Below are 26,181 nucleotides of genomic sequence, written 5' to 3'. Positions count from 1 at the left end.
TTCGATACGTAAAACGCAACAGAAAAAGTATGCTATTAGAAAAAAATGAAATTATTCTGTGGAGAAGAAAATATTTAGAAGAAATGCGAAAAATTCGCAGCACTGGATGCAAAATATATTATTTGGATGAAACCTGGATTAACCAAGGTTGGAAAAGGTCATACAGTTGGAAAAGTTTGGCAAGATTTAAATGTCAAAAGTAAACGCGAAGCATTTATAGAAGGCTGATATACAGGATTAAAAGCTCCATCAGGAAAGGGACGGCGTTTAATCGTCACCCATATAGGAAGTGATACAGGGTTTCTTGATGATGGTTTTCTTCAATTTGAGTCGAAAAAAACAGGTGATTATTAAAGAAATTGAAAGGGAGGATTCAACAATGGCTTACAGAAAAGGGGATTGCATACGAAGAATCAATGCTCAAAATTTAGCTCCTTGACATTGCACGGTTAAGGAAAATTGAATATCTTAAATATGCTGTAGATGAAACTGCAAAAGATTATGGTGTCAAAGTTCTGCGTCTACCACCTTATCATTGCGAACTTAATCCCATTGAACTTATCTGGGAGCAAGTGAAAGGAGAAGTAGCACGCAATAACAAAACGTTCAAATTAAACGAAATTAAGAAACTTTTGATTCAAGCAATCCTCCATGTAACTCCAGAGAAATGAGCTAAATGTATAGGCCACATAATTAAAGAAGAACATCGTATGTGGGAACTTGACACTTATATAAAAGTTTTACTAGAGCCAATTATAATTACACCAGGTGGTGAAGATAATGACAGCGATAGCAGCACTGCATCTTCAGGTTTAGACAGCGAATAATATTTTCTAATAGTTTAATAAGAACATCAGCATAAAAAAAACCAAAAACGAAAAAAAAAACGAGAACATAGTAAGTGTGTATAGTGTTTATGTTTAAACACATCAAACATTATTTTTATTTTGTTTTTATAGAATTTTATTTTGTTTTATAGGATTTTATTTTGTTTTGTTTTATACTGTTTAAGTGTTTTGTTCATTTTATTTAATAAGACAATATGGCTCTTGGCGAACACCCATTTAAAAAAAGTATCGTGCCACAAGACATACCTCTGGGGTGGTGTGGAAACTGTCTTAAAATTTGTTTTAAAAAAATTTCATTGTGTAACTCTTTAAGGACGGGTCACGTCAAATGACGTTTTAGCGTAACTTCCGCGACAGCCGGTTGGTATCAGTAAACTTTCTGCAAAATTACTTCTTTTTTATAGCTTTTTGTTTGTGGCATTCTGTATTTTTAGGGGAATGTAGGGAATGAGCCACAAAATATTTATTCATATGTTTATTTATTGACGTTTCGATCTCTATATCCAGAGACCGTCTTCAATTATACAAATGATAGTACTATTTATTTTCTATGGCTTTTCGCTTGTCGTTCTGTATTTTTAGAAATGATGTTGGGAATAAGCCACAATATATTTACTCAAATGTTTAATTTACGGACGTTTCGATCTCTATAAAGAGACCGTTTTCAAACATACAAATGACAGATATATTTATTTTTCTATAGCTGCTTGTTTGTGGCATTCTGTATTTTTAGGGAGAAGGTTGGACATAAGCCACAATATATCTATTTACATGTTTAATACATTGACGTTTCGATCTCTATTCCGTTTTTAAAGATAAAAAAAAAACAATATAAGATTATAAAAATATATAATAATAAACAAATAAAATAAATATAACTATCATTTATATCTTTGAAAGCGGTCTTTGGATATAGAGATCGAAACGTCAGTAAAAACTTGTAAATAAATATATTGTGGCCTATTTCGAACATTAATATTTGAAAAATAAAATATAATTAACGTTAAAATAAAAGTAAGTGTACGTCACTGGATTTCCAAACAGCTTTCCGCATTTCTGGGTCTTTAAACGATGACTCACTCTCTCAAATAGTGAAATTATACCATATATACAAAAGGAACATTTTTATATTCGAGAGAGGAAGAGAGAGAAAATATATCTTCTGTCTCTCTCTCTTACTCATTATCTTACATATGTAATGATTTCACAGATTCACTCCCATACAAATTTCCAACGTGGAGCGCGCGTATAGAAGTATAACTTCAATAACAAAAGTTGTTGCTGGATTTTATAATATTATTTTTAATATTCAAAGTCAAATATCTCACTTTTAATCCGGTTCTATACGGTTTTAGTATTGTCGGTATTGACAAGAATATCTAGATATTAGAAAAAGAATAAGGTAACTATGTTTAACTTAACCTAATTAATTTAAATATTAACATACTAATCTCAATTTAAAAGGCGAGGAACATATTACAAGATTGAAGGAAAATATCGCTGCAATTAAGATACAGTTTTTAGCAATAGTTTTGATAAAGACATGGAATACCTGTCGAAACCTCAACTTATCAATAAATAAAAAAACCTTTAATATCTAGTTTTAAATGAACCTATTCCCAGGAAAGGGTTTTCAAAAAATATAAACTTAAGGTTTAAGAAATTAAATAGACGATATATAATTAATTCTTATTTTAGAAACAACGTAACCAATACCACAATAAGAAAAATTACAGAGGAAGCATCACTCTTTCACAAAACTAGAGAAACAGTGCTAGTCTTTGGAGGTTTTGATCCACATAGTTATAATAATAGAGAAAGACCCGGTACAGATGTTTACAGTTATATGCCTATCAGAAATCGTTGGGTATATGTAGGAGAATTACCTGAAGCAAGACACAATCACTGCACAGAGTTTTACAAGGGCAGGATATTTTTAGCAGGTATATTTTTATCGAATTATCTTTATTATTACTATTCTAGTAGTTTTTTTATGAGGTTTTGGCATGTCTTATAAATTGTACCCTGCTACATCCTGGTTCCTATCGATCTAAATACTCCTTACAAGAATATCTACTTAAAATCTCTTCACACAGATTTATGATATTGTTTTTTATATACTTTATTTTAATTGGAATAAACACAGAAATCACAAACTGAAAACATAGAATACGAATCTTACTTGAGCTCAACAATTAAACAAATTCATCGTCAAGGACAATTCTCAAAAACTTCAAAAACTGATACTTACTAATAAAAATCTTCTGGATAAACCCCAAAGTGTACCTATATAATATGGACGAAAAGGAATGTCGGCTGACGTTACATCACCAAAAAATAGTTTTAGCAAAGAAAGGAGCGAAACGAGTACACATAGTAGCAAATGAATATGCACAGAATGTTACAAATAGTATTAATGCTACAGGTGCCAACATTCCTCCAATAATTTTGTTTGAAGACATACGACTCGAATCAGAATGGACAGATTCATTACCTCCTGTCGGAACTGTTATGATGATACCCAAAGGCAGCATGACCGTTGAGACATTTAAAAATTGACTGTGTCATTTTGTGAAATACCGAACAGCTGTCCGTTATCTATTGATTTTTGATGGTGCTTCTTTCCACCTACACTACTCTATTGTTCAAGTAACAGATGAGTTCAGGATCGTCCTATATTGGTTACCGAGTAACACCACGTATGACCAATGGATAAGGCAGTTTTTCGGTCTTTCGAGTATTTCTGACATGATGAAATTTTGAAATACTAGACTCAAAACAGAGACCGTTCAAAAAAAAGCATTGTTTTGGAAGCATTTTCTCCAAAGTATGGGATAAATCCATGACATCAAATAACATTATACCAAGATTTTCATCAACTGGTATCTATCCTTTGAACCCAAATACAATATCTATCGAGGTATATGCTCCTAGTAGTTTAACTCAACAGCAAAGTGCACCTAATGAGCAGCTTTCCGAAAACGCCTCTGATCTATCTCAGCTTCCTAGAGAGGAGAGCTTATTTGATCGAGCCTATCCTTCTCAGGAATCACCTCGTTCAGGTACATCGAAAGCTGGCCAAGCTAAGAACGGTACATCTAAAGAGTGCCCCGCTTTAGAGTTAATAAGCAGCAGGGATTCTGAAGCCTTAGAATTAGGTGACTAAAACATCTGACGAAGAAAATAGTGACATCGAGAGCATAATAATCATGAAAGGAAAGAATGATACTTCATATTCTGATATGCTAAACATTCCATATATGGCAAAGAAATCTGTACGACCAATCCAAAAAGGAAAGCAATCCTCAATAGTAGAGCGCAAGTTGTGACAAAGGACCTATTTGCCACCGGTAAGACTAATACCTCCCATAAGAAACCTAGCTTACCCAAAGGATCCCAGAAAGATTTTTTAAATAAGAAGGAGAACTGGTTCTGCAAGTCCTGTAAAGGGGATAGAGTAGCTGATATGCAATTATGCGATTTGTCTTTGTTATTTACATGGAGAGTATGTTGGAGTATGCATATTGCATCCGAAATACGTTGGCGATATTACTAACAGGAGGTTGGAAATATCGCCTACTAACAATTTTTCTTAAACTATTTTGTAACTTAGACAAAAATGAGTAGTTTTAATTATTTTCATAATTTTCAACTACTCTTAGTTAATTGAATATTACATGCGGTGGCATTCAGTATGTCTTACCTTCACCTACCTTAATTAACAACCATACATTAAATGACAAGAAAACAGTTATTTAACAACAGTGAATGCAACAACTTAAAATTAGATTCGACTTTAAATTAGATTCTTTATTGAAATTACCATTAGAATGTCATAAAGGTAATTTGAGTTAATATAATTTTTTAGGCGGAAGTGATCCCACAAAAAGTGATGAAGTGAGCAGTACTGTTTGGAGTTTCGATCCAGTTACAAGAAAATGGACTGAAGAACCTTCAATGCTTGACTTCAGAAAAAATTTTGGACTAGTAGGATGTAATCAAGGACTGTATGCTATTGGAGGGCAGGGAAATGATTTTCTGTAAGATATTCTACAGTCATATTAATACGTCACAGTATTTCATTTAACATTAATTTCGAGAGTCGGCAAAAAAAGCATAAAGATTAAATTAATTAATATCGATCCAATACTACGCTTTGAAAACTTCAGATATCATTGAATAATTGATTTATAATTTATGATTTATGATTATTTTAATGATGCCAGTGTAGATTACTTTACCTAAAACTAAAAAAATGTACTTTGTTTAAGTTGGTTTATGAGACCGATGTAGGGGAAGTGTGCCTATGTTGGACCCCTGCCTATGATGGACCCCGTGCTGTAATTTCAAATATGGCGCGGTTACATGCACATCGCTGGTTGCCGCTTGCGCACGAAGTTTGTAGTTTAGTATTTGCAAAGTTTCAGACCCGTGGCGGTTATAACAGTAAATTTGTGAAATAAAATTAAAATTTGGCGTTGCTGATCTAATAAAATTTTTTGGTAAGTAATATTTTACTGGTAACATACGTTAAGCTAAGTGTTTCTTTTGTTTTGTATAAAATGACTACACTTTCTTTGTCAAATACTATACTTTGTTTTAGGTTAGAATGGTCAAAACAAAAGTAACAGAATTAAATTTACTGTCTTGTCTATTTGCCTATGATGGACCCCTTTGTCGTTACCTATGACGGACTAGGGGTCCATCATAGGAAAAAGGAAATAAGTTGCTACTTAATGATTAACATAATACATTTTACAGGGATGGATCCTCATAAAAGGCAACAGTGGAATGAGAGTAATATGCAGCAAGCTTAAAAAGCATACAAGAAAAAACTATGGGGTTTAAGCTGGCAGCAAAAACTTTAATAAGCAGCAAGGAAGTACCAAATGTGATTTGGAAGGACGAAGACCAATATTTTCCACTGCTATTGAAAAGGAAATTGCTGACCATATTATCACCATGGAAGCTCTTTTTTTGACCTGACCAGTAAAAATTTACGAAAACTTGTATACGAAGTAGCTGAAATAAACAATATTAGCCACAGTTTTAATAAGGAAACCAAGATGGCAGGCTGGAAATGGGTCAGAGGCTTTTTAAAGCTAAATCCTCGATTATCATTACGAACTCCAGAAAATACTTCGTTGGCAAGGGCTCAAGCTTTTAATAAACCAAATATATGTGCCTATTTTACAGCATTAGCACATATATTAGACGAGTTTCAATTTCCACCTGAAAACATTTATAACATTGACGAGTCCGGTTTGACAACTGTGCAAAAGAGATCGCAGAAGATTTATGCTAGTAAAGGTCGCAAACAAGTTGGTGCTTTAAGTAGTGCAGAACGCGGTCTACATATCACGGTCGTATGTGCAATGAATGCAATTGGAACATATGTTCCTCCTGCTTTGATTTTTCCTCGACAGAGGAAGAAAGACGAACTTATGATCGATGCACCTACTGGAAGTGTAGCCTTCGCTCAAGAAAAAGGATGGATGACTTCCGACATGTTCTGTCTCTGGCTGCAACATTTTTTAAGGTATTCAAAGGCTTCTAAAACCAACCAAGTTTTGTTGTTACTCGATGGTCATGGTAGTCATAAAAGTTTTGAAGCTCTCCAGTTTGCAAAAGAAAACGGTATTATTATGTTTTGTTTTCCTGCTCACTGTTCTCATCACGTTCAACCCTTGGACGTAGGATTTTTTAGACCACTTCAAACTTACTACGGCCAAGAAATTCAATTATGGCTGCGACAGAATCCAGGTAAAACAGTTACCCAATTTAAAGTAGCCAGTATATTTAATAATGCACATTTAAAAAGTGCTCTTCCATCAATTGCAATAAATGCATTTAAAAAGACAGGAATAGAACCGTTCAATCCAGATGCCTTCGAGGATTGGCAATTTTTGCCGTCTATAACAACAGATAGAGAAAATTATGAACAAAACCCACTACCAGGATGTTCTGACGAGAACTCACTACCGGAACATCGGAACCAAAATGTTTCTGTGATTGAATGTGTAACTCAGAAAAGGGGTAGAAAACGGGGTAAAACAGGATATTTAAATTCAACGCCAGAAATTGATGATATAAACCAAAAAATTGCAGAAAAAGAAGCAAAAAAAAAGAAAAAAAGACGCAAGAAAAGTAAAAAGGCAAGTTCGTGTTTCAACTACAAACAGTTCTGAAGACGATTGTGAATCTTCTTTTGAAGAAGACGACTCGGACGATGCAGCTTGCATTTACTGTAACGAACTATTTTCGCATTCACGATCCAAAGAAAAATGGATTCGTTGTCAAGTGTGTAAGAATTGGTGTCACAATAAATGTGCAGATGTAAATCCTGGACGTAAACAATTTGTGTGTGAATTGTGCATGTAACTTTTTTCTTAAAAATACCTATTTGTAATATTATTTATCGTTTAGAATATCTTTTGGTTTAATAAAATAATTTGGTATTTACTTATTTTATACAAAATGCAACGGGTCCATCATGGGCGTATCAAAGGGTCCATCATGAGCGCATATATGCCCATGATGGACCCTTAACAGGATTTTAGTAAACTATTAATAACTTTTGTCATCTTAATTTTTATCAAAATTTGAAACATTTGCATATTATACAAATAACAAGACGTTATGTGGTCATATTTAAAGCCTGCTAAGTAAATAATTAAATTTATTAGGGAGCTTTTTCCTTAAGGGGTCCATCATAGGCACATTTCCCCTAAGTTAGACTGAGACTGTATATCGTGTTAGCTACAGAGTGTGAAAGAATTTATAGCAATGAAATATTCTGCAAACTATTGTTGTAGGTTTAATAACACTATTAGTGATAGGTTTTTACGCACTATACTAAAATAGCACGTTTAGTAGAAGCAGTGGTCAAATTTGTTACTTATGTATTTATTATGTATTTTAGAACCTTAAATTCTGTTGAAATATATGATGTTAAGAAAAAACTATGGAACAGGGTATCCTCCATGCTAAGAGCCAGAGCAGGATTTGGATGTACAAAATATAGACACTGTATTTGGGTTGCAGGTGGACTTGATGAAAAGGACAATCTTATTGAAATATTAGATTCCGTAGAAACTTACGACATTAAAACTGATCAGTAAATCCCTCCACGGCATTTTAATAAAAACCTACATTTCATATATTTTCAGATGGACCCGAATTCAATATCCTTTAAGATATCCAAGATGCTTTTTTTCTATGATTGTCTTGTCACAGAAGATCTACATTATTGGCGGAGCTAAAAAATCATCAGAATGTGACATTTGTAGTACGGGGGACGTAGATGTATGGAAACATAACAAGTTGGAATGGGTTATAGTCACTAATATGAATATTCCCAGACATGGACATGCTATTTCGTATCTCGGCACACAAATATTGGTCGTAGGCGGTGTTACCTCTATTTATGGGAGAGCTTTAAATAACATTGAATGTTTCTGTTGCCAAAGAGGTTGGTTTACTAGTTAAAAAATCTAATAATTTAGAGAATAGGTAAAATAAATTATATATAAGAATTACTTATATCTACGGATCAATAGTAGCATAGTCACCATGCTAAATGACGTGTCATTTATGGTTTGACATTGTAAAAGTAAATAAGTAGTCGCAAAACAGTGTAAATTGCCAAATGTAACTTACTAAGAATCGTTTAACGACACATAATCAAAGAAACGATTCCATATTTTTGAATTTTTTTATGACAGTATAAAAAACAATAACACTTAAAATCAATCTCCAGATAGAAATTTAATAAAGATTGAAACATATTATGTAATGTTTTTATATGGCTCATTATAAAAGTTTTGTTTATTCATTACCAATTCACATCATGTTGCAAAAATTGCTTTTTTTTTAGAGAAGAGTTAGTGTGTGTATACTTTATTATACCCAAAGTTTAGACTTTGGGTATAATATTTGTAACAAATATACAGAGTAATAAGTAGATACAACAAAATTTATTATGTATAAGTATCTAAAATACAAAACATGTTCTATAAAGGTGAGAAGTACAGCCAATGATGTACCTAATATACTCAGGATGGAACCTAGGAATAAATACTTGCGTCCAAAGTAGCTAGTAACAATGGTCGACTGTTGTTTCCGGAATGTCAGCGGTGCACAAAAAAAATTGTATGGTACACACATATATATGTTGAGGTTGAGGTTACAACATATTACGACAACAAAAGTGTTATAAAAATATAATTTTTAACTTCTTACATATTCGCAATATTTACAAATAAAATGTAAGCTTATCTTTCCATATAAATTCGATACTTTCACAACAATGGACTCCGAAATAATAAAAAATTAACGAGTTTATTGATTTACCAATAAGAATACATTAAATTATTGACTTAGCACATAATGTTACCTGTTTAACATTAAAATATCAGGGATAACTATATTCACGTTCATCACCTGTTAAATTCACGTCGGACATTGTAGCTTTAACACGATGTTTGTTACTCCTCACCAATTAATACGTACAACGAAATTATGAAAGCTCTTGACGAAGCTGCAATGGAAGCTATTGGAGAAGTGGATAGCATAAAAACTAGAAATGGATGGTGGAATAAAGAAATAGAAGGTCTTGTGGGGAAGAAGAAGAATATGTATAACAAATGGCTATCAACAAAGGACCCTTACTATCGACAAAAGTACAACAGCTTAAACAAAGAAGTAAAAAAAGAGGTAAATAAAGCCAAAAATGAGATGTGGAATAAAGCCTGCGATAACGTAGAAAATTTTATGGGTACAGCAAGAAGTAAAGAAGCCTGGAAAACAATTAGAGGTAGTAGAACAGATAGAAAAGAATGCAGTAGGTTAACTCTAATAGCCCCAGAATTATGGGTCGAATATTATGAACAAATGCTGATAGAAGATCGAACAGAATTCCAAGATATTGCCTACCAAAAATATGATATTTCCTACCGCGAAGAAACTGAAATAACACCAGAAGAAATTAAAAAACACGCCAACGCTATGAAAAATAACAAGGCTTCAGGACCGGGGGGAGTACCCATTGAACTGATTAAATATGGCCCTGACAAACTATTTCAGCTATTGGCTTATACTTTTAATTTATTCTTGAGAGGAGAAGAGCTACCCCCAGAATGGAAAACTGCATATATCAGCAATCCATACAAAAATAAAGGCGACAGAAAAGATTCTAAGAACTACCGAGGGCTTAGTGTAACTAACTCAATCTGTAGAGTCTACGGGAAGATAATTAAAAGCCGAATTGAAAATTGCTGGGAAGACGCTGAAGATCAGAGTGGCTTTAGTACTGGTCGTTCTTATATAGACAATGTGTTCTGCCTAAAACAAACAATAGAAAAGCGTTTGGAACATAATATGGAGACACACATGGTATTTATTGATCTTCAAAAAGCGTATGACAGTGTCCCATTAGCCAAGCTATGGCAGGTGCTAGAAGACAAGAATATTCCACCGATTTACATTAATGCTGTAAGGGAGTTGTACGATGATATGACGAGTGTAATAAAGATTGGACAAAAAGTGACAAAAAAGATAAAAGTGACCAAAGGACTTGGCCAAGGCTGCTGCATTGCACCTACACTCTTTAAGATTTATTTGGAGGGGGTTTTGGATATTTGGAAAAAAAAATGTGAACCTATTAGTGTTAAAATTGGAGACCATACACTGTACAGCTTGCATTTTGCTGATGACCAAGTAATACTTGCAGAAGATCAAGATGATATCCACTACATGTTACTAAAAGTAGATGAAGAATATACTAAGTGGGGCTTATCAATTAATTCATCAAAAACAGAGTACGTTGTAGTGGGAGGTGAAGGAAAGCACTTAGAACTAGGAAGCAAACAAATTCAAAATACTGATAGCTATAAATATCTCGGTGTAAACATTACAAACAATGGTCGGAATACAAAAGAAATAGCTACTAAAATTGGTCAAGGAAATTCAGCAATACGTCAACTGAATAGTATACTTTGTAATAACCACATCACCCGAAACACAAAAATTAGGATATACAAAAGTATCATAGAAAGCATTGCTACATATGGTTCAGAGCTTTGGGTAATAAATAAAAATGACGCATCCAAAATAAAAGCAATGGAAATGAATTATTGGAGAAGATGTTGCCAACTCACTAAAAGAGATATAGTAAGGAATACTGAAATCAGAGAGCGTATGGGCATAGACATTGACGTCCTGGAAACTATAGAATGCAAAAGGCTGAAATGGTATGGCCATGTAGAAAGGATGAAAGATATCCTTAGTACTGTTGAATTCGATCCGGAAAAACACGCTAGGGCATAAAGTATGGATTATAAGTGCCGCATGCTCCACTGGCCAGACACCTGCAAACTAAAACCACCGCTTATTCGGACAAAGCACCCCGAAATAGTTTAATTGGTGAACGACACATTGGGATGTCTTGCGAAGTCTGGAAATCCGATAGAAAAACTGAAAAAAGATTCTTAGATGATGTTTTTTTTTTTTTGTAAATATAGATGATGATACAATCTAATGTAATAATAATGGACGATGCTTTCGGGGCTTATAAGATGTGTTGTGGAATTGTTTTTTCTAAAGTTTTTACTTACTAATAAGCAGATAACTGTTATAACCGTTACCGCAAATCCTTTGATATTGTCTGCCTCATGCTTTTTGAAGTCTATACAAGCTATAAGGATTTCATAACTATTAGATTTTATTCAGTTCTATGTGTATATAGGGTTGGAAGGAACAGGAATGGCTGGAGACATCGAATTGCTCCTACATAACAATAGATGGAACACTAGATCGAGAAATTGTCCACAGGGTACAGGCTGGTCGGTTTAACTGGAAGCGAATACAAGCGGGTACTATGTGATCGAAAAATAGGAGAAGGGCTGAAAGGAAAGATTTACAAGAGTGTGATGAGGCCTGCGTAGGGGTATTCTGGCCAAGTGGAGCCTATAAAGAAGGTTCAGGAAAAGAAGATGGAGGTAGCTAAAACGAAAATGTTATGGTGGATGTTAGGTAAGATTAGAACGGACAAGATCAGGGACAACGTGATTAGAGAAAGAGGTGAGGTGACAACAGTCTCAAAAGGATAAAAAACAAAGACCGCAATGATTTGGTCAGGTCAGGCGTAGAAATAAGAACTATGTGGGACGAATGATAGAGCTGGTAGAAGTTGAGGTAAAAAGGGGTAGAGTAAAACCGAGTGTTAAGACGAGGAGTCGTCAGTAGTTACTTGTTTTCTTCTCCATTGTGTTGCTGAAGAGTCCGATTCAGTAGTCCTTGAATCCCTCTTGGTTTCTTTTTTGTTGTTTTGGTGTGCATTTGATTTACACGAGTAGCTAGAGAATAGGTAGTCCGCTCCTGCAGAGCCCCGCATACAGAAGTAAGGCTACATATATATATATATATATATATATATATATATATATATATATATATATATATATATATATATATATATATATATTATATTATATATATATATATATATATTATATATATATATATATTATATATATATATATATATATATATATATATATATATATATATATATATATATATATATATATATATATACAATATAGTTTCGCCATGTTCTGCAAGGATACCATTCGTGATAATGTTACCCCCAGTATCTTACATGCCCTCGCCCCCTCGCCACATTAACTTAATACTTAGCAGTAGTGTCGAGCCATTTCTTATTCGAGAGTCCCACTCCCTAGCCGTTCGGCTGAGGAGCTCTTACCTGGCCCTGTTACGCACGGAAACTTTTTTATTAGGTTATGTTTTGATGCTTTGCTTGTAGCAGAATACGCAGTTTTGAAGAAACATATGTATTCTACAACTTTCTAATTTTTTTTCCTTGCAGCAACCAAACAGCCTTGATCGTCCTCTTAATTTTCACTTGCACATGAATCAGTACCACTTTGTTCTGTGTCCAATCCGAATTGCCTTCTCTCTCTTCATACTCTTACCCTCATTACCTCCATTTTTATCGTCCACCTCATCCCATAAACATTTTAGAAGTTCCTCCGCATCTTCCTTATTGGTTGGATCATAAAACCGTTTTTCAGAGTAATAATGATATTTTTTAACAGAAGTACTCCCGTTTTATCTCACAGATTATCACTTATAATTCTGTGAGTTATTTTTTAATAAAATGAGAAAGCACTGTAAGAATGTTTTGATATGTAAAACAATAATAATAAAAAATTTTAAGACACTCAAATAAAACATTTGCAATTATTTGTATAAAAGGTGAATTTTATATTTCACCAATTGAATTATGTAAACTTACCTTTTTGATCAGTATACGTCAGTATCTAGTATTTGTATAGCTAAATTATCTTTTTTATCTTTTTAGAAACCTGGGTTCGAGGTTTGGGCTGTTTACCGGCACCATTATCAGGGCACTCTATGATTACGTTGCCACCAGCCTCTTTAATATATTATTAACAAAGAAATGTTAGGAGTTATGAGTTATGATTATTTGAACATAGATATGGAATTTTCAATTAAAAATTTCTGTTGCATTTTTTTCTTTTTAACTGGTCTAATCACAGATCGCTATAAATTAACTATGTTCAAATACTCTTCGTTTAAGTTAGTCAAAGTCAAATAGATGGCGCTAAGCAGAAAGTTGGATTTACAGCATACAAATATTTATATACATATATATTATATTATTATAATTGTTTGATTCTTACCTTATTTTTGAATAAAATAGATTAATTGTTCTATTATTTATTTTTGTACATAAACCTAAGTATAACCCAATTTTCCACAATAATAAAATATTTTAATTTTGACAATTGATCAAGGATCCTTTATGGTGTAAACCGTACTTTACTTAGTTCTCAGCTCTGTGAATTGGGGTGCGGTGTGTTTATAAATTGTGAGTAAAAGTTAAAGCGAAAAATAGTGTAAACTATTGTGTTTTTGGTGTAAGGTAAAGAATATATCAATTATCTTTAATTTTTTTATATACATATTTTTTATAGTTCATTTAATATTCCATAAAAAGTCGTTGAACTCCAATGAATTTGTATACAACATGGTGGATTCTTATCTCTTTATGTGGTCGTAAGGTGCATTCCTTAGAGACATAATCTCTTGTTTACATATTTTTATTCTATTTACTAGTATCTATCAACATAGCTTAGCGCTTTTTGTTTTTCTTATTTATTATGTAGTTTAAACAGTAAATAAAAAACAATAAATTTATTCAATGTATGCTAATTAACAGAATTGTACACAGTGACTAATATTTCTAAGAAGTGGATTTTTGTATTCTATAGGTGTGACAATCTCACCAGATCACCATGAGTTACATGCAGTCTAACCAAAATAGACCAAGTAAGTATTTATTTTTCTATTTAGGTTAAATAACTTAATAATACAGGAAATGAAGTTATATTTAATCCTAGGAGCATTCTTTATGGTCTTTTTTTACATTTTTGGTTTCTTATTGTAGAAATGTGAAAGCTATAATGATGAGGTTTAGAAAACTCCTTTTGATCCATAATAAGTTTTGTTGACAAATTGTCTGATGTACAGTATATAATAAGTACTTTGAATTTTTATTTTATTTGTTTCTTCACTATTGTACCTAAACTAATAGTGTTGCCATTGATCATCATAATAAATTCAATTTTTTGGAATGATCCTTTATTATTACAACAGTACATTGTAGAAGTACACAATAGATAATAAACACAAATAAAGTTTGTTTTATGAAACTTGCTCTTAGCCTCTTTTGTACAATTAATAGTTAATGACTAAATTTTATTGTTATTCTCCAATATTTCTTATTTTTATTGTCTTTCTTCCCTTCTCTCCCATTAGTTCAAGAGTATATAGTTCCTTGTTTTAAGTTTTTGACTTGACTATAGAAGTTTTAGTACCTGTGCTGTTTCATAATTTTCACCTTTCTGTTTTACTGTATCCTGATTTCCTTTCTGAGTATGTTCCAGTTTATTTCTGTAAGTCATTCTGCCAGAACTGGTATTTATATGTTGTATAGTTTACTGTAATCTACTACAATCATATTTCCTAGACACCAATGAGTGAAATCATACTCTACGCATATTTACAGTTACAAATCTGTCAGATACAGGCAAGTTGAAGTTTAAATGTGAATATATGTTTTTTTTTTAATTCAGCACCTATGCAATTGCGTCCAGTTTTACTGGTAAATAGAGAATTAAAATTAATTTTCATTTAGAAAGGATATTTCTTTCTGTCAATGGTGGTTTTCAATATCAAATAATCAAATATCCAAAAAGTGTGACACCAACAATATATTAACACATTTTTACCAAAGTATCATCAGTCTGATTTTTCTTACAAATCTAATTGTCAATCTATAGTACTACAATTAAATGTTAATTCTGCTAAAATGTTTTAAGCATAATGATCAAGATGGTTTCTAATAATACAAACATAAGTTCTACATCAAATAAATGATCTTGTGTCCCATCAAACACCCATCAAACAAAAAATGTCTCATAAGATAAACTCAATATGGCTTTCATTTTGGCAAAAATGTGTTGATATTTAGTTACCTTTTAGTGTTGCCTATATCAAGTTTTCCCTATGCATGCACCATGCAAAATTTTACCCAAAAAATAAAATTTAGATCAATAGATAGTTATGAATATATTAACCCTTTAATCAGCAAGATAGAGGCAGGTTTTAAGTTTCAGGAATTTTAGTTTCAGGGTAATTTGGGTGTGGTAAAAATGAATCTGAGATCATTTTGGTGATATTGTGTGTGTGTTTGGTCGCCAGCTCAATAAATGGTAGACTGTCTACAGTTGGTCTTGTCATTCAGAAGGAAAATTTATGAAACCACCATAATTTATTAGTTGTACAAAAATATTATTTTTATTGAAAACAAAATTACAAGTAAATAAACAAAAAGGTATCAGGCTTTGATGTGAAGCAATTTTTACCTTTCCTGTTGGACAAATGAAGGTTGCACTTAGTGTAAAAGGAATTAGTGTTAGATTTATACACAGTTTGCATGACTTTTGCAATTCCCACTCAGGCCAATGATTTAATCCATTGTATCTTACACTATCCACCTGATTAACAGCTCATCTACCGACAGTAGAACTACTAGATGGTCGTCCAACAGTACATTTTTCAGTAGTAGCACACAGCTCTTTAGCCATTTTCAATCGAAATTATTGCATCGTCACATTTTTGTCTTACCTTCATCAGAGACATTCTGATTTTTCTTGAAATTTACTGTGGTAAAGAACGGAGACATTGGTAATCACTATGTCCACTTGATGGTAAAAAATTGTGGTGGCCATGTCCATTTTTTTGATACGAAGTTCATTTTGACCCATATATGAATCCATGAGGTCTACACCTCCCATGTGGGTGTTGTATTCTCATGTAATTTGTGCAACCTCATTTACATATACATTGAATGTTGATGCCATAGAATATTCTTTCATTCCTGTGAATCCTTTGCAATATTTTTTAACACTGAAAGTAAAAAAATAATCAGTACAACTAAATTTTTTGTATTCATAATATGTACAGACTTCCTCCATTGAAGCCACCTACTGATGGTACTACTCTCGCGCCGGAAACTTCCAAAGTCAGTAACAATGATGTTGGTCTCTTTGGTGGTTTGAATGTAGATGCAGGTGTTGATGCTGATGTTGTTTCTATTGCTTTCATATCTACTGTTGTTGCTACTGTGATTGTGTCTTCTGATGTCAATGCTACTGTTTCTGCTGCTGGGAATTTTGTACTATTGGAGTATCATCAGTCGAAATGAGTGAAGTACTACTGATATTCAGTGATAAACGCAGCAGCCTGTACAAATGTAGTGGTTGAATCTATGTTTTGTATACATTCAGTTATCTCATCATCCTAAGGTTTTATTTCATTATACTCGTAATCCGGATCACTGTCTATGTCATCAACATCTTCATCTCTAAACGATTCTATAAGGTCTATTACTTCTTCACTCAGAGTACAGATATCGAATACTGTTCCTGTCACCCATGCTCTCCTACATTCTTCTACATTACGTTTACCCCTCATTTTCTACATAAAAAAAAATAACCGCACATTTAGTAGGTAAAATAAATAACAAAAATATGCATAATAAGAAAAGGGTAGAAAAATTTTGTAACTAAGCGACAAGACAGTCTGCAGAGGGCCTTCACTAAATGCGCAGTATTTCAAATCCAGTGCTTATTTTATCCACACACAGTAGTAAATCAATAAATATATGTAATAACTACTCACCACAAAAATGTTCGTATTTATTTCTCAACTAAAAAGTACTTTTTTAAAATTTATTGTTGTTGCCTATAACACAAATAATTTTAGCGTCTGAATCATATGAATATCTTGACACACATGCCAGCTGCTATAAATCAAATAAAGCTACAGCATTCAAACTGGTACTGTTTGTTTCATATTTTCAGTACCTACAAACGGTTTTATCATTCAGCTTGATCACACCTGTTATTGAAAAAATACTTAGGTTTGAGTAAAGACTGTATATAGACAGTCTTGCCAATTAAAGAGTTAAGGTATATTTTAGGTGAAGGTTGATTGTTTTATTTAGAAATATATTTTGTAACAATTTGCTCAATAAATTTAGTGAATTCAATTATGTATTTCATATAAACAAAATGCTGTATTCTCTTGACTATGGTGTGATTTTTGTTTTATATACAGTAGAACCTCTAAAAGTTGAACATCAAGAGAGTTGCCAAAAAATTTGAGTTATAGAGTTTTCAACTTATGGAGGATTTTGACTCTGGTAAATTTTGATTTGACATAAAAAGGTTGAGATTCATTCTTATTAATTTTGAGTTACAGAGGTGAAATAAATAAAAATTCAAGTTACAGAAGTCACAAACATATCATTATTTATTATAAATCAACATTATTTCAAAACATTCTTAAAATATGGCATTAAAAAAGTCAGTAATTTTTTTGTTTTCAATGATTCATTTCTCTATAGCAGTGTCTTAGGCAAGCAGAAAATTCTTGTTCTTCATAGTTGATGGTTTACTCTATAAAATTCTGTAAAGTATCCAATGCTGCTCTTGCCTCTTTCATGGAAACCCATAGAGTCTATATATCATTATTCAAGTTCTTTATGTTATCTAAATCATTATTAATAGTTTTCTGAGCTACTGAATCGATAATTTCATCAACAGATATTGTGCCAGCTGTCATAACCCCATCATCACATGTAACAAAGTTCTCAAAGGATATTCCTGATGCAGACACCATTGTATTACATTCTACAGGATATGAAATAAAACATTGTTCTTCTTCTTCAAGTGCCCTGTCCGTTGCGAACGTTGGCTATCAACATGGCAATTCTGATCTTGTTTGCGGCGCTTCTGAATAGTTCAACCGATGTGAGCCCAAACCACTTCCGCACATTTTGGAGCTATGAGTGTCTTCTCCTGCCTTGCCCTCGCTTACTGTCTACTTTCCCCTGGACAATCAATTGCAGTAGATGGTACTTATCGTGTCTCAATATGTGGCCTAGATATTCAAGCTTTCTTTGTTTGATTGTGCTCACGATTTCTTTCTCCTTTCCGATTCTTTGGAGTACCTCTATGTTGGTGACATGGTCGGTTCAGGATATACTAAGAATGCGTCAGTACACCCACATTTCGAATGCTTCTAGTTTTCTCGTGAGCGTTTCTCTCAGCGTCCAGGCCTCCACACCATATAGTAGGATACATATTGTTAAAAACATTGTTATGTTTAAGATACAGAGGTCCAGTTTAATTTTTCAAGTTATAGAGGGAAAATATGTGCAGAAATCGCTCGCAGGGACTCACTGATTATTTCGACTAATAGAGGGTCGGGATTTTAAATAATAGAGGTTTTGAGACTTGAAGGGAAGGGAACACAACATTTTTTCAAGTTTTGGAGGTTTTCAACTTATGAAGGTGCGATTTGAAGAGGTTCTTGAATAATAAACAAATGTTACTATGAACAGGAAGCTAGAATAAACATTTTATAGAAATATAATAACATGATATATGAATGAATGGAACAAGTACATGACTATACTATCGCAACATAAATATTCCTCAGTCAAATACATACTGTAAGTAAGAATAAGAATGAAAAAAAGTCCAAGGTTCATTTAACAATGTGAAACAAATATAGTAATTTACTGTAATATGTAGTTGGGACTGTAAGCTTAATGTGGGCATATTGAAGGATCTGGAAAATATCCTGAACAGAAAGTCTAAAAAAGATAAACAATAAAGAGAACATTGACAATTAAAACATAAAAACTACAGTGTGTAAAACATTTTACAATGGAAATAAACACCAGTTCCTACAATTGATTATCCGAGGAATGAGTGCTGGTAAGGGGAGATATTGGGAGTAGAATGATATAGTGATTAACCTAGAATGGTGCACTTGCAGTTATATATTCTTTGCTTGAGAATTTTAATCCACTTGGCTAGTCAGTCAACAACAATGATTTAATCCTCCAAGACGATTATTTAGTCGCTCATCCAATTGGTAGGGTTAAGTACAGTTTCGGACAACTTCCAGTGTTTATTAGTAACTTTAAGTAGTTGTTACTAAGGTTATATTTTTTAATTGTCAGTGAGGAACACCTTAGTCGATTCAATGAAAAAGGCTCCCAGAAATCCAAAACTTTTTGACTGGTCACCAGGAAAGAGAGTCAATACAATTACCCTTCCTGAAAAATGTTACAAAAATCAAGAAACAGCAAACAAATTAGGCGGTGGCGCCACAAAATCATGCATAGTGAAAGTTTTTAAAAATTATTAATGGAACGATAAAATCAACAAAAGGAACAGGAGAAAACTGAAATTTAATCAATAATATGAGCACAGAATATTCCACCTGTCTTTATATAGTTTGTTCAATAATTAAACAATAATAATTAAAATTATTTGAATATCTCATGTCACTAAATTAAAGAAATACCATCAGTACAGCATGCCTCCTTCATGCTGTACCGTATCTCCTGCGCATGTCAGTTTTTCACTTTCAAACCAAACTACCCTTAAGACACTTCATCTTTGTCTTCTCAAATAGAAGCACGCTAGTCAAAACCCCCTCTTAGGTTTCTCAACTAGAAACAAGTATATCCTTTTCACTTATCAAATAGAAGCAGATTTCAATTAACTTTATTTTTATTAAATAGTTACCTCAGTTAAATTCAGTGCCGGTCCGACAAATTACAGGGTTGCGGGATATACAACTAAACTGTTTTGCTCTCATTTATTTAGTTTTTTCAGAACAATTAATATGAACAGTTGTGTATTTTAAGAACATTTTATTGGAACATTTTTGTTTTTTATTAACATTCAAAAGGGTGATTTGTTGGCAATTCTGATACTGCTATTTATTTATATAAATAATAAAATAAAAATATTTCTACCGGAAATCTTCTTTTAATTATTCTATTTTCAATTTTACTATTTACTACACTATTAATAATCCGCAATTTTGTGACCTATTGGTCGCTGGTCCTTCTAGATTTATATTTATTTTTTATCTACCAAATGTAGGAAGGTGAGAATATAGTTTTAAATATTTGACTTTAAATCATCGAACCAGCTATCTTCCCCTTTCTCCTACACTATTGTCAAATCAAATGTCTTAGAAATATTGGACCGCGTTATCAGAAAAACAATGGAGAGTAAGGTAATTGGACTGATGAAACCAGAATTTCGATCTTTAGGAGTGATAGTGTGAAGTTTTTTCACTGTTCACCAGCGAAGACCTTTTGTCCCAGTGTACTATGCATACTATGAAGCACCCTATTAGTGTCATGGTATGGGCTTATATGACCACTAACACAGTTGGACATTTGGCATTAATAGACGGCAATATTAATGCAAAAAAATATCAGGAAGAAATACTGCAAGCCATATGGCCAAGTATCATATATGTGATATTTTAATTTTAAATCTATTTACTTTTATACCAATTTTTCATTTGAGTGTTGTTCATTCATTATTTTCTGAGTTAAGTAATGTTGGTCATATGATTTAACAACTGATTCTTCTTTTAATGATTAGTCCTTCTGTTGAGCTTCATTCATATTGTATGATTCTTTTCAATTATATGAGTATCTCTATATGTTTTCAATCTCTCTCATACTCTTGGCTTTAGGGCTTGCATTTATTTTTTATATAAGAGAGTGAGTTTTTTTTAGTAAAACCATTTATACCCTTGGCCGAGATTACAGACCACAACATGACACTAACCGGGTGTTTAACCATCTTCACAATGCAATCTGGATGGAACTGCTCCCAAGGACCTCGCCGGATGAACACACTTTTCTCCACCAAAATCTGGAATGTTGATTCGTCATAGAAGCATAACTGTAAAAATGATAATATTCGCTGTTCTCAAACACCATTCGTTAAAAAAGTTGTATGGCTTCGGTGTTGTTTGGCCCATTAGCGTGTCTTTCTCTTCATGCATGTCTTTCAATAAGCCATGATTTTTTCATAGGCTGGTAACCTAGCAGATTCTCTTTGGTCAGTTGTCATTGGACTGTTCTTCTGGAAACATTTATTCCTTCATTATTAATCATAGTAGTCCAGAGAGTGTACCACACTCTTTTTACAATTTTGGAGACAAATATTCCAGGTTTTAAGATTAGTATGAGGAGTAGTGATCATTTTCTTGCTACATTTTCCAACATGGCTTGGTTCCAATTCCTTGTTTGAATGAATTTTTATTTTTACAATTAAGTACAGACTTTGAAATACCTGCAGTAGTTGCTATAACTCTCTGGGAAAGTGTAGAGTTTAGTAATAATGTCTTTATTTCTCTAATTTTCCCTGGAGACAAGTCTGCAATTTTACCCATGCTAAAAAAACAATTTTGAATTTAAATAATTTTTTAAATAAAATTGTGTCATTAAATGTATCAAAAATGACTAAATAACAAATATTACTTACCTGTTAAATATATTGGACACAAAAACCTAGCAAAAACCAATTTTAAAAATTTTTAGAACGATTTGCAAATATTTTTAATTAAGCCTCACTTTGATAACAGCAGATAACCAACTGAGACATAACAGCAATTATTATTTGATATATAGGAGTCTGCCAGTATTGTCGCTTATCAAAAATTTTAATAGTTATACCAGATGAAATACCAAATGAAGTACAGATATGAATACCACTTTTTTTGGTCAAAAAAAAAAATTTAAAGTAGAAAATTTGACTACCCACTGTATATATACCAGTAGCCTGTGTTTATTGTTTTTGCCTTCTCACCAAAAAAGTCTCATTATACTGGTTGTTTCAATTGTTTCTTGATTGAATGCAGCAAATGTGTTTATTTGTTAATTATTTAATTAAAAATGTCAAAAATACAGCATTTTTTTAAACCATGAATATGAGGAATAAAAAGAATGAATGAAGAAGAATGTATATTGATTTCAGTGGTTTCTTGTAGAAAATTGTAAAAAATGTTCAAATACCCCCATATAGATAATTTCTCATAAAAGGATTGCTCTGATCTCTTCTTTCCTGCATCAGCAGCCCATTCAATATGCAATAAAATGCATTTCTTAATCTTTCAATAATTTTTATTAATGAAATTATTTATTTATTCAGTGTCTCAAAGCTACCATCAGGGTCCCAATGACCTGCCCATGCAGTCTTCTAAAGAACAGACTTTACTATGGCAGCAAAACTCATACATGGGAGACTCTGGCATTCAATCTGGGGCTGCTACACAGGTACCATCTCTGACAGGTAAAGAGGAAGAAGAAATGGATCTGTTTGATTTGGATCAACCCTATCAGGGTTTTACACAAGAGCAGGTTGATGAAATGAACAATCAACTGAATCATACTAGATCTCAAAGAGTTAGGGCTGCCATGTTTCCTGAAACTTTGGATGAAGGTAAATTAATAATCATGATGCACAAATATTATTTATTACAATTTGCGTTGTATGTCATGCAGGTATTGAAATCCCTTCCACACAGTTTGATCCCAACCATCAAACAGCAGTCCAACGTTTGGCAGAACCTAGTCAAATGCTCAAGCATGCTGTAGTTAATCTTATTAACTATCAAGATGATGCTGACCTTGCTACTAGAGCAATACCAGAATTAATCAAGCTTCTTAATGATGAAGACCAAGTAGTAGTATCTCAGGCAGCTATGATGGTCCACCAACTATCTAAGAAGGAAGCATCTAGACATGCTATTATGAACAGTCCTCAAATGGTAGCTGCCTTAGTAAGAGCTATATCAAACTCTAATGACTTGGAGACTACCAAAGGAGCTGTTGGTACCCTACACAAGTTATCACACCACCGACAAGGTTTACTTGCTATTTTTAAAAGTGGAGGTATTCCAGCACTTGTAAAATTGCTCAGTTCTCCTGTAGAAAGTGTTCTTGTCTATGCTATAACCACTCTTCACAACCTTTTATTACATCAAGATGGATCTAAGATGGCTGTTAGACTTGCAGGTGGTTTGCAAAAGATGGTTGCACTACTCCAAAGAAACCATGTAAAATTTTTGTCAATTGTTACTGATTGCTTGCAAATTTTGGCTTATGGTAACCAAGAGAGCAAGTTAATCATTTTGGCAAGTCAAGGACCTATTGAATTGGTCAGAATCATGAGATCTTACGATTATGAGAAGTTGTTGTGGACTACTTCTAGAGTTCTGAAAGTAAGTTAAATAATTTTATTCATGATAATGGATAATTGCGGAATTTTTTTGTAGGTTCTTTCAGTTTGTGCCAGTAACAAACCGGCTATAGTTGAAGCAGGAGGAATGCAAGCTTTGGCAATGCACTTGGGAAATCCAAGTACAAGATTGGTTCAAAATTGTCTCTGGACATTGAGAAATCTCTCAGATGCTGCTACGAAAGTTGATGGTCTAGAAAGCTTATTGCAATCTTTGGTACAAGTAAGTATTCGTCATCTTTCAAATTTAGATTAATATTAGCTTGTGGTAGGGGATAAAAAAATTAAATGCCTAAAGGCATCACTGGTAACTAACTACTGTGATAATTCTTATGTGCCACCTCGCCCAAAGGTATCAGAAATCTGTACTTATAAGAACCTTCACAAAGAAATGTAAAAAACTTAAAATTAAAAAAGACACTATATCTGAACACAAAACAAATTTCTTACAACATAAATTCATATTTTTACTCATGATATATTATGCAACAGTCTAAATATAGACGTGAATAGACAATGAAGAACTTACAAATTTATGATAACAAACCAAAATCAGAAATGTATAAATTGAACCTTTAGTCAGGTACCTGCAAAATAAGAAATAACTATGCAGTAGACTTAAGTAGGGCAAAACACCTTATAGCAACAGTAGCACCCGACTCAAGTAAGCAAAACGTCTTTTGGTGACAGGTGGCTTTGAAAATGTTAAACAAGATTAGTTTATTTATTAAGTTATTATCGTTTATTTATAAGTTTAATCTTTTTAGGTATTAGCATCTTCTGATGTCAATGTAGTGACATGTGCTGCTGGTATTCTTTCCAATCTGACTTGTAACAATCAGCGCAATAAAGTAACTGTTTGTCAAGTGGGAGGGGTTGATGCTCTTGTGCGCACTATAGTCAGTGCAGGAGATAGAGAAGAAATCACAGAACCAGCTGTTTGTGCACTGCGTCATTTGACATCCAGACATGTGGAATCAGAAATGGCACAGAATGCTGTCAGGCTCAACTATGGAATGCAGGTTTGTTGTGTTTAAATTAAATAACATATTGTGCCAGATGTAGACAGTAAGGTTTCTTTTTTTGTATAGTAGACAAAGTTATTTCCATTAACTATTTGTTTGCCTTAGCTTTATACTCAAAAAACTACTTCCTTACTCTTCAGACAATTTCTAGCTCCACATTTGTATTAAGTTCAAGATAGGAGTTCCTTTTAACCAGTGAATTTAATATTATTTTAATCTACTGCGTTTATTGACAAATTTTCTTCAAAGATACCCATATTTTTGTAGTGACAGTAACAATTCGCACTATGCCTGCAAAATTTTAACATTATCTTTTTGGTGTAATTGAGTTTAATTCAAAATTTAATTGTTTGTTGATGGAGTCTTGAAAGACTGAAAAATACATTTTGTATTATTTGAACTGGCCAAGAATGTAACAAAACCCATTTGTATAAATAGTTCGAGCATAAATATAACATGTACAATTTTATTTGTAGGTTTTTGCAAACACGGTGAGTAAATCCTATAGTAGAACATAAATTTTATGATTTTATTATACTGATACTGTGATTTTTTAATAGATTATTGTAAAACTGTTGAACCCACCTTCCCGTTGGCCATTGGTGAAAGCAGTGATTGGTTTGATCAGAAATTTGGCTTTATGTCCTGCCAATCATGCCCCGTTGAGAGAACATGGTGCAATACATCATCTTGTACAGCTGTTAATGAGAGCTTTCCAAGATACACAGAGAGTAAGTGTTATAAAACAGTTTTTTTTTTCAAACTAAGCAATATCCACGATTATATAAATTATTTGATATATGTAATAATTCCAATTTTACTTCTTCAAGCAAAGAGCAAGTGTTGCGAGTGGCGGCAGCCAACCACCTGGTACATATGCAGATGGTGTGAGAATGGAAGAAATTGTGGAGGGTACAGTGGGAGCTCTTCACATTTTATCAAGAGAGTCCCATAATCGTGCCATAATAAGACAGCAGATGGTTGTGCCCATATTTGTGCAGCTACTCTTCAATGATATTGAAAACATCCAACGTGTTGCAGCAGGAGTGCTTTGTGAACTAGCAGCTGACAAAGAAGGAGCTGAGATGATAGAACAAGAAGGAGCCACTGCACCCTTGACTGAGCTTTTACATTCAAGAAATGAAGGTTTGTACATATGCGTATCTTATAAATATAACACCAGATGAAAAAATTTCTTTTTTTTTTGTATGCTTTATTCATTATCAATGATCAATCTTCATGAAGCTTTTATCTTTATCATGAGAGATATATGTATTCATCAGTTTCAAGTTTGTTTGCTTCTATACCTTATAATGATTTGTAACATTTTAATTACACTTTATAAATTGTTTAGTAGTATACTGCAATCAACAATGTCATTTAGAAAGATCCAACACTTCATCATTCTCATATTTATGTATATTTATTAGACTGTTTGTTCCAAAGTTTTACAAATGTTTGTTTGATTTTCAATTAATAATTTCATAGTTAAAAGGTTATCAGTTGTGCTGAATCCTTTATTGAATCTAGTTTGCAAGTTTGCCTGGTAGTTATTCCTTTGAAAGGCTAATA

At 32.9% G+C, this 26,181-nt stretch overlaps 3 protein-coding genes across 11 annotated transcripts in view; all 3 read left to right on the top strand.

The window, feature by feature from the left end:
* The window catches only part of LOC140445124 (kelch-like protein 15), a 61,852-nt gene extending 48,361 nt beyond the window's left edge, over nucleotides 1-13,491 (top strand). Inside the window, exons 14-18 of one of the 5 annotated variants that reach the window (XM_072536961.1) lie at nucleotides 2,547-2,791; nucleotides 4,717-4,888; nucleotides 7,771-7,965; nucleotides 8,018-8,319; nucleotides 13,231-13,491. In XM_072536961.1, the coding sequence (XP_072393062.1) occupies nucleotides 2,547-2,791; nucleotides 4,717-4,888; nucleotides 7,771-7,965; nucleotides 8,018-8,319; nucleotides 13,231-13,322 (1,006 nt within the window). In that variant the 3' untranslated portion in view covers nucleotides 13,323-13,491. The remainder of the gene's footprint in view (nucleotides 1-2,546; nucleotides 2,792-4,716; nucleotides 4,889-7,770; nucleotides 7,966-8,017; nucleotides 8,320-13,230) is intronic. The other 4 variants (XM_072536963.1, XM_072536960.1, XM_072536962.1 and 1 more) reach the window with 4 other exon arrangements.
* Nucleotides 5,157-7,036, top strand: LOC140446107 (uncharacterized). Its single transcript, XM_072538641.1, has 2 exons — nucleotides 5,157-5,350; nucleotides 5,610-7,036. The coding sequence occupies exon 2, from the start codon at nucleotides 5,915-5,917 to the stop codon at nucleotides 7,034-7,036; it is 1,122 nt and encodes a 373-aa protein (XP_072394742.1). The 5' UTR covers nucleotides 5,157-5,350; nucleotides 5,610-5,914.
* Nucleotides 13,492-13,671: 180 nt separating the features above from the next.
* Nucleotides 13,672-26,181, top strand: part of arm (armadillo) — a 33,093-nt gene continuing 20,583 nt past the window's right edge. For 4 of the 5 annotated variants that reach the window (XM_072536954.1, XM_072536959.1, XM_072536956.1 and 1 more), the window contains exons 1-9: nucleotides 13,672-13,815; nucleotides 14,165-14,222; nucleotides 22,496-22,786; nucleotides 22,849-23,567; nucleotides 23,622-23,807; nucleotides 24,352-24,606; nucleotides 25,086-25,100; nucleotides 25,170-25,340; nucleotides 25,440-25,755. In XM_072536954.1, the coding sequence (XP_072393055.1) occupies nucleotides 14,189-14,222; nucleotides 22,496-22,786; nucleotides 22,849-23,567; nucleotides 23,622-23,807; nucleotides 24,352-24,606; nucleotides 25,086-25,100; nucleotides 25,170-25,340; nucleotides 25,440-25,755 (1,987 nt within the window). In that variant the 5' untranslated portion in view covers nucleotides 13,672-13,815; nucleotides 14,165-14,188. The remainder of the gene's footprint in view (nucleotides 13,816-14,164; nucleotides 14,223-22,495; nucleotides 22,787-22,848; nucleotides 23,568-23,621; nucleotides 23,808-24,351; nucleotides 24,607-25,085; nucleotides 25,101-25,169; nucleotides 25,341-25,439; nucleotides 25,756-26,181) is intronic. The other variant, XM_072536955.1, reaches the window with a different exon arrangement.

This window comes from Diabrotica undecimpunctata, chromosome 7 (genome assembly GCF_040954645.1).
Source record: "Diabrotica undecimpunctata isolate CICGRU chromosome 7, icDiaUnde3, whole genome shotgun sequence".
Lineage (NCBI taxonomy): Eukaryota > Metazoa > Arthropoda > Insecta > Coleoptera > Chrysomelidae > Diabrotica > Diabrotica undecimpunctata.
This window is presented reverse-complemented; position numbering and strand designations above follow the sequence as displayed.

Coding starts and splice junctions, on each gene's coding strand:
- LOC140446107 (XM_072538641.1), top strand. CDS start 5,915: ATGGCAGGCTGGAAATGGGTCAGAGGCTTTTTAAAGCTAAATCCTCGA.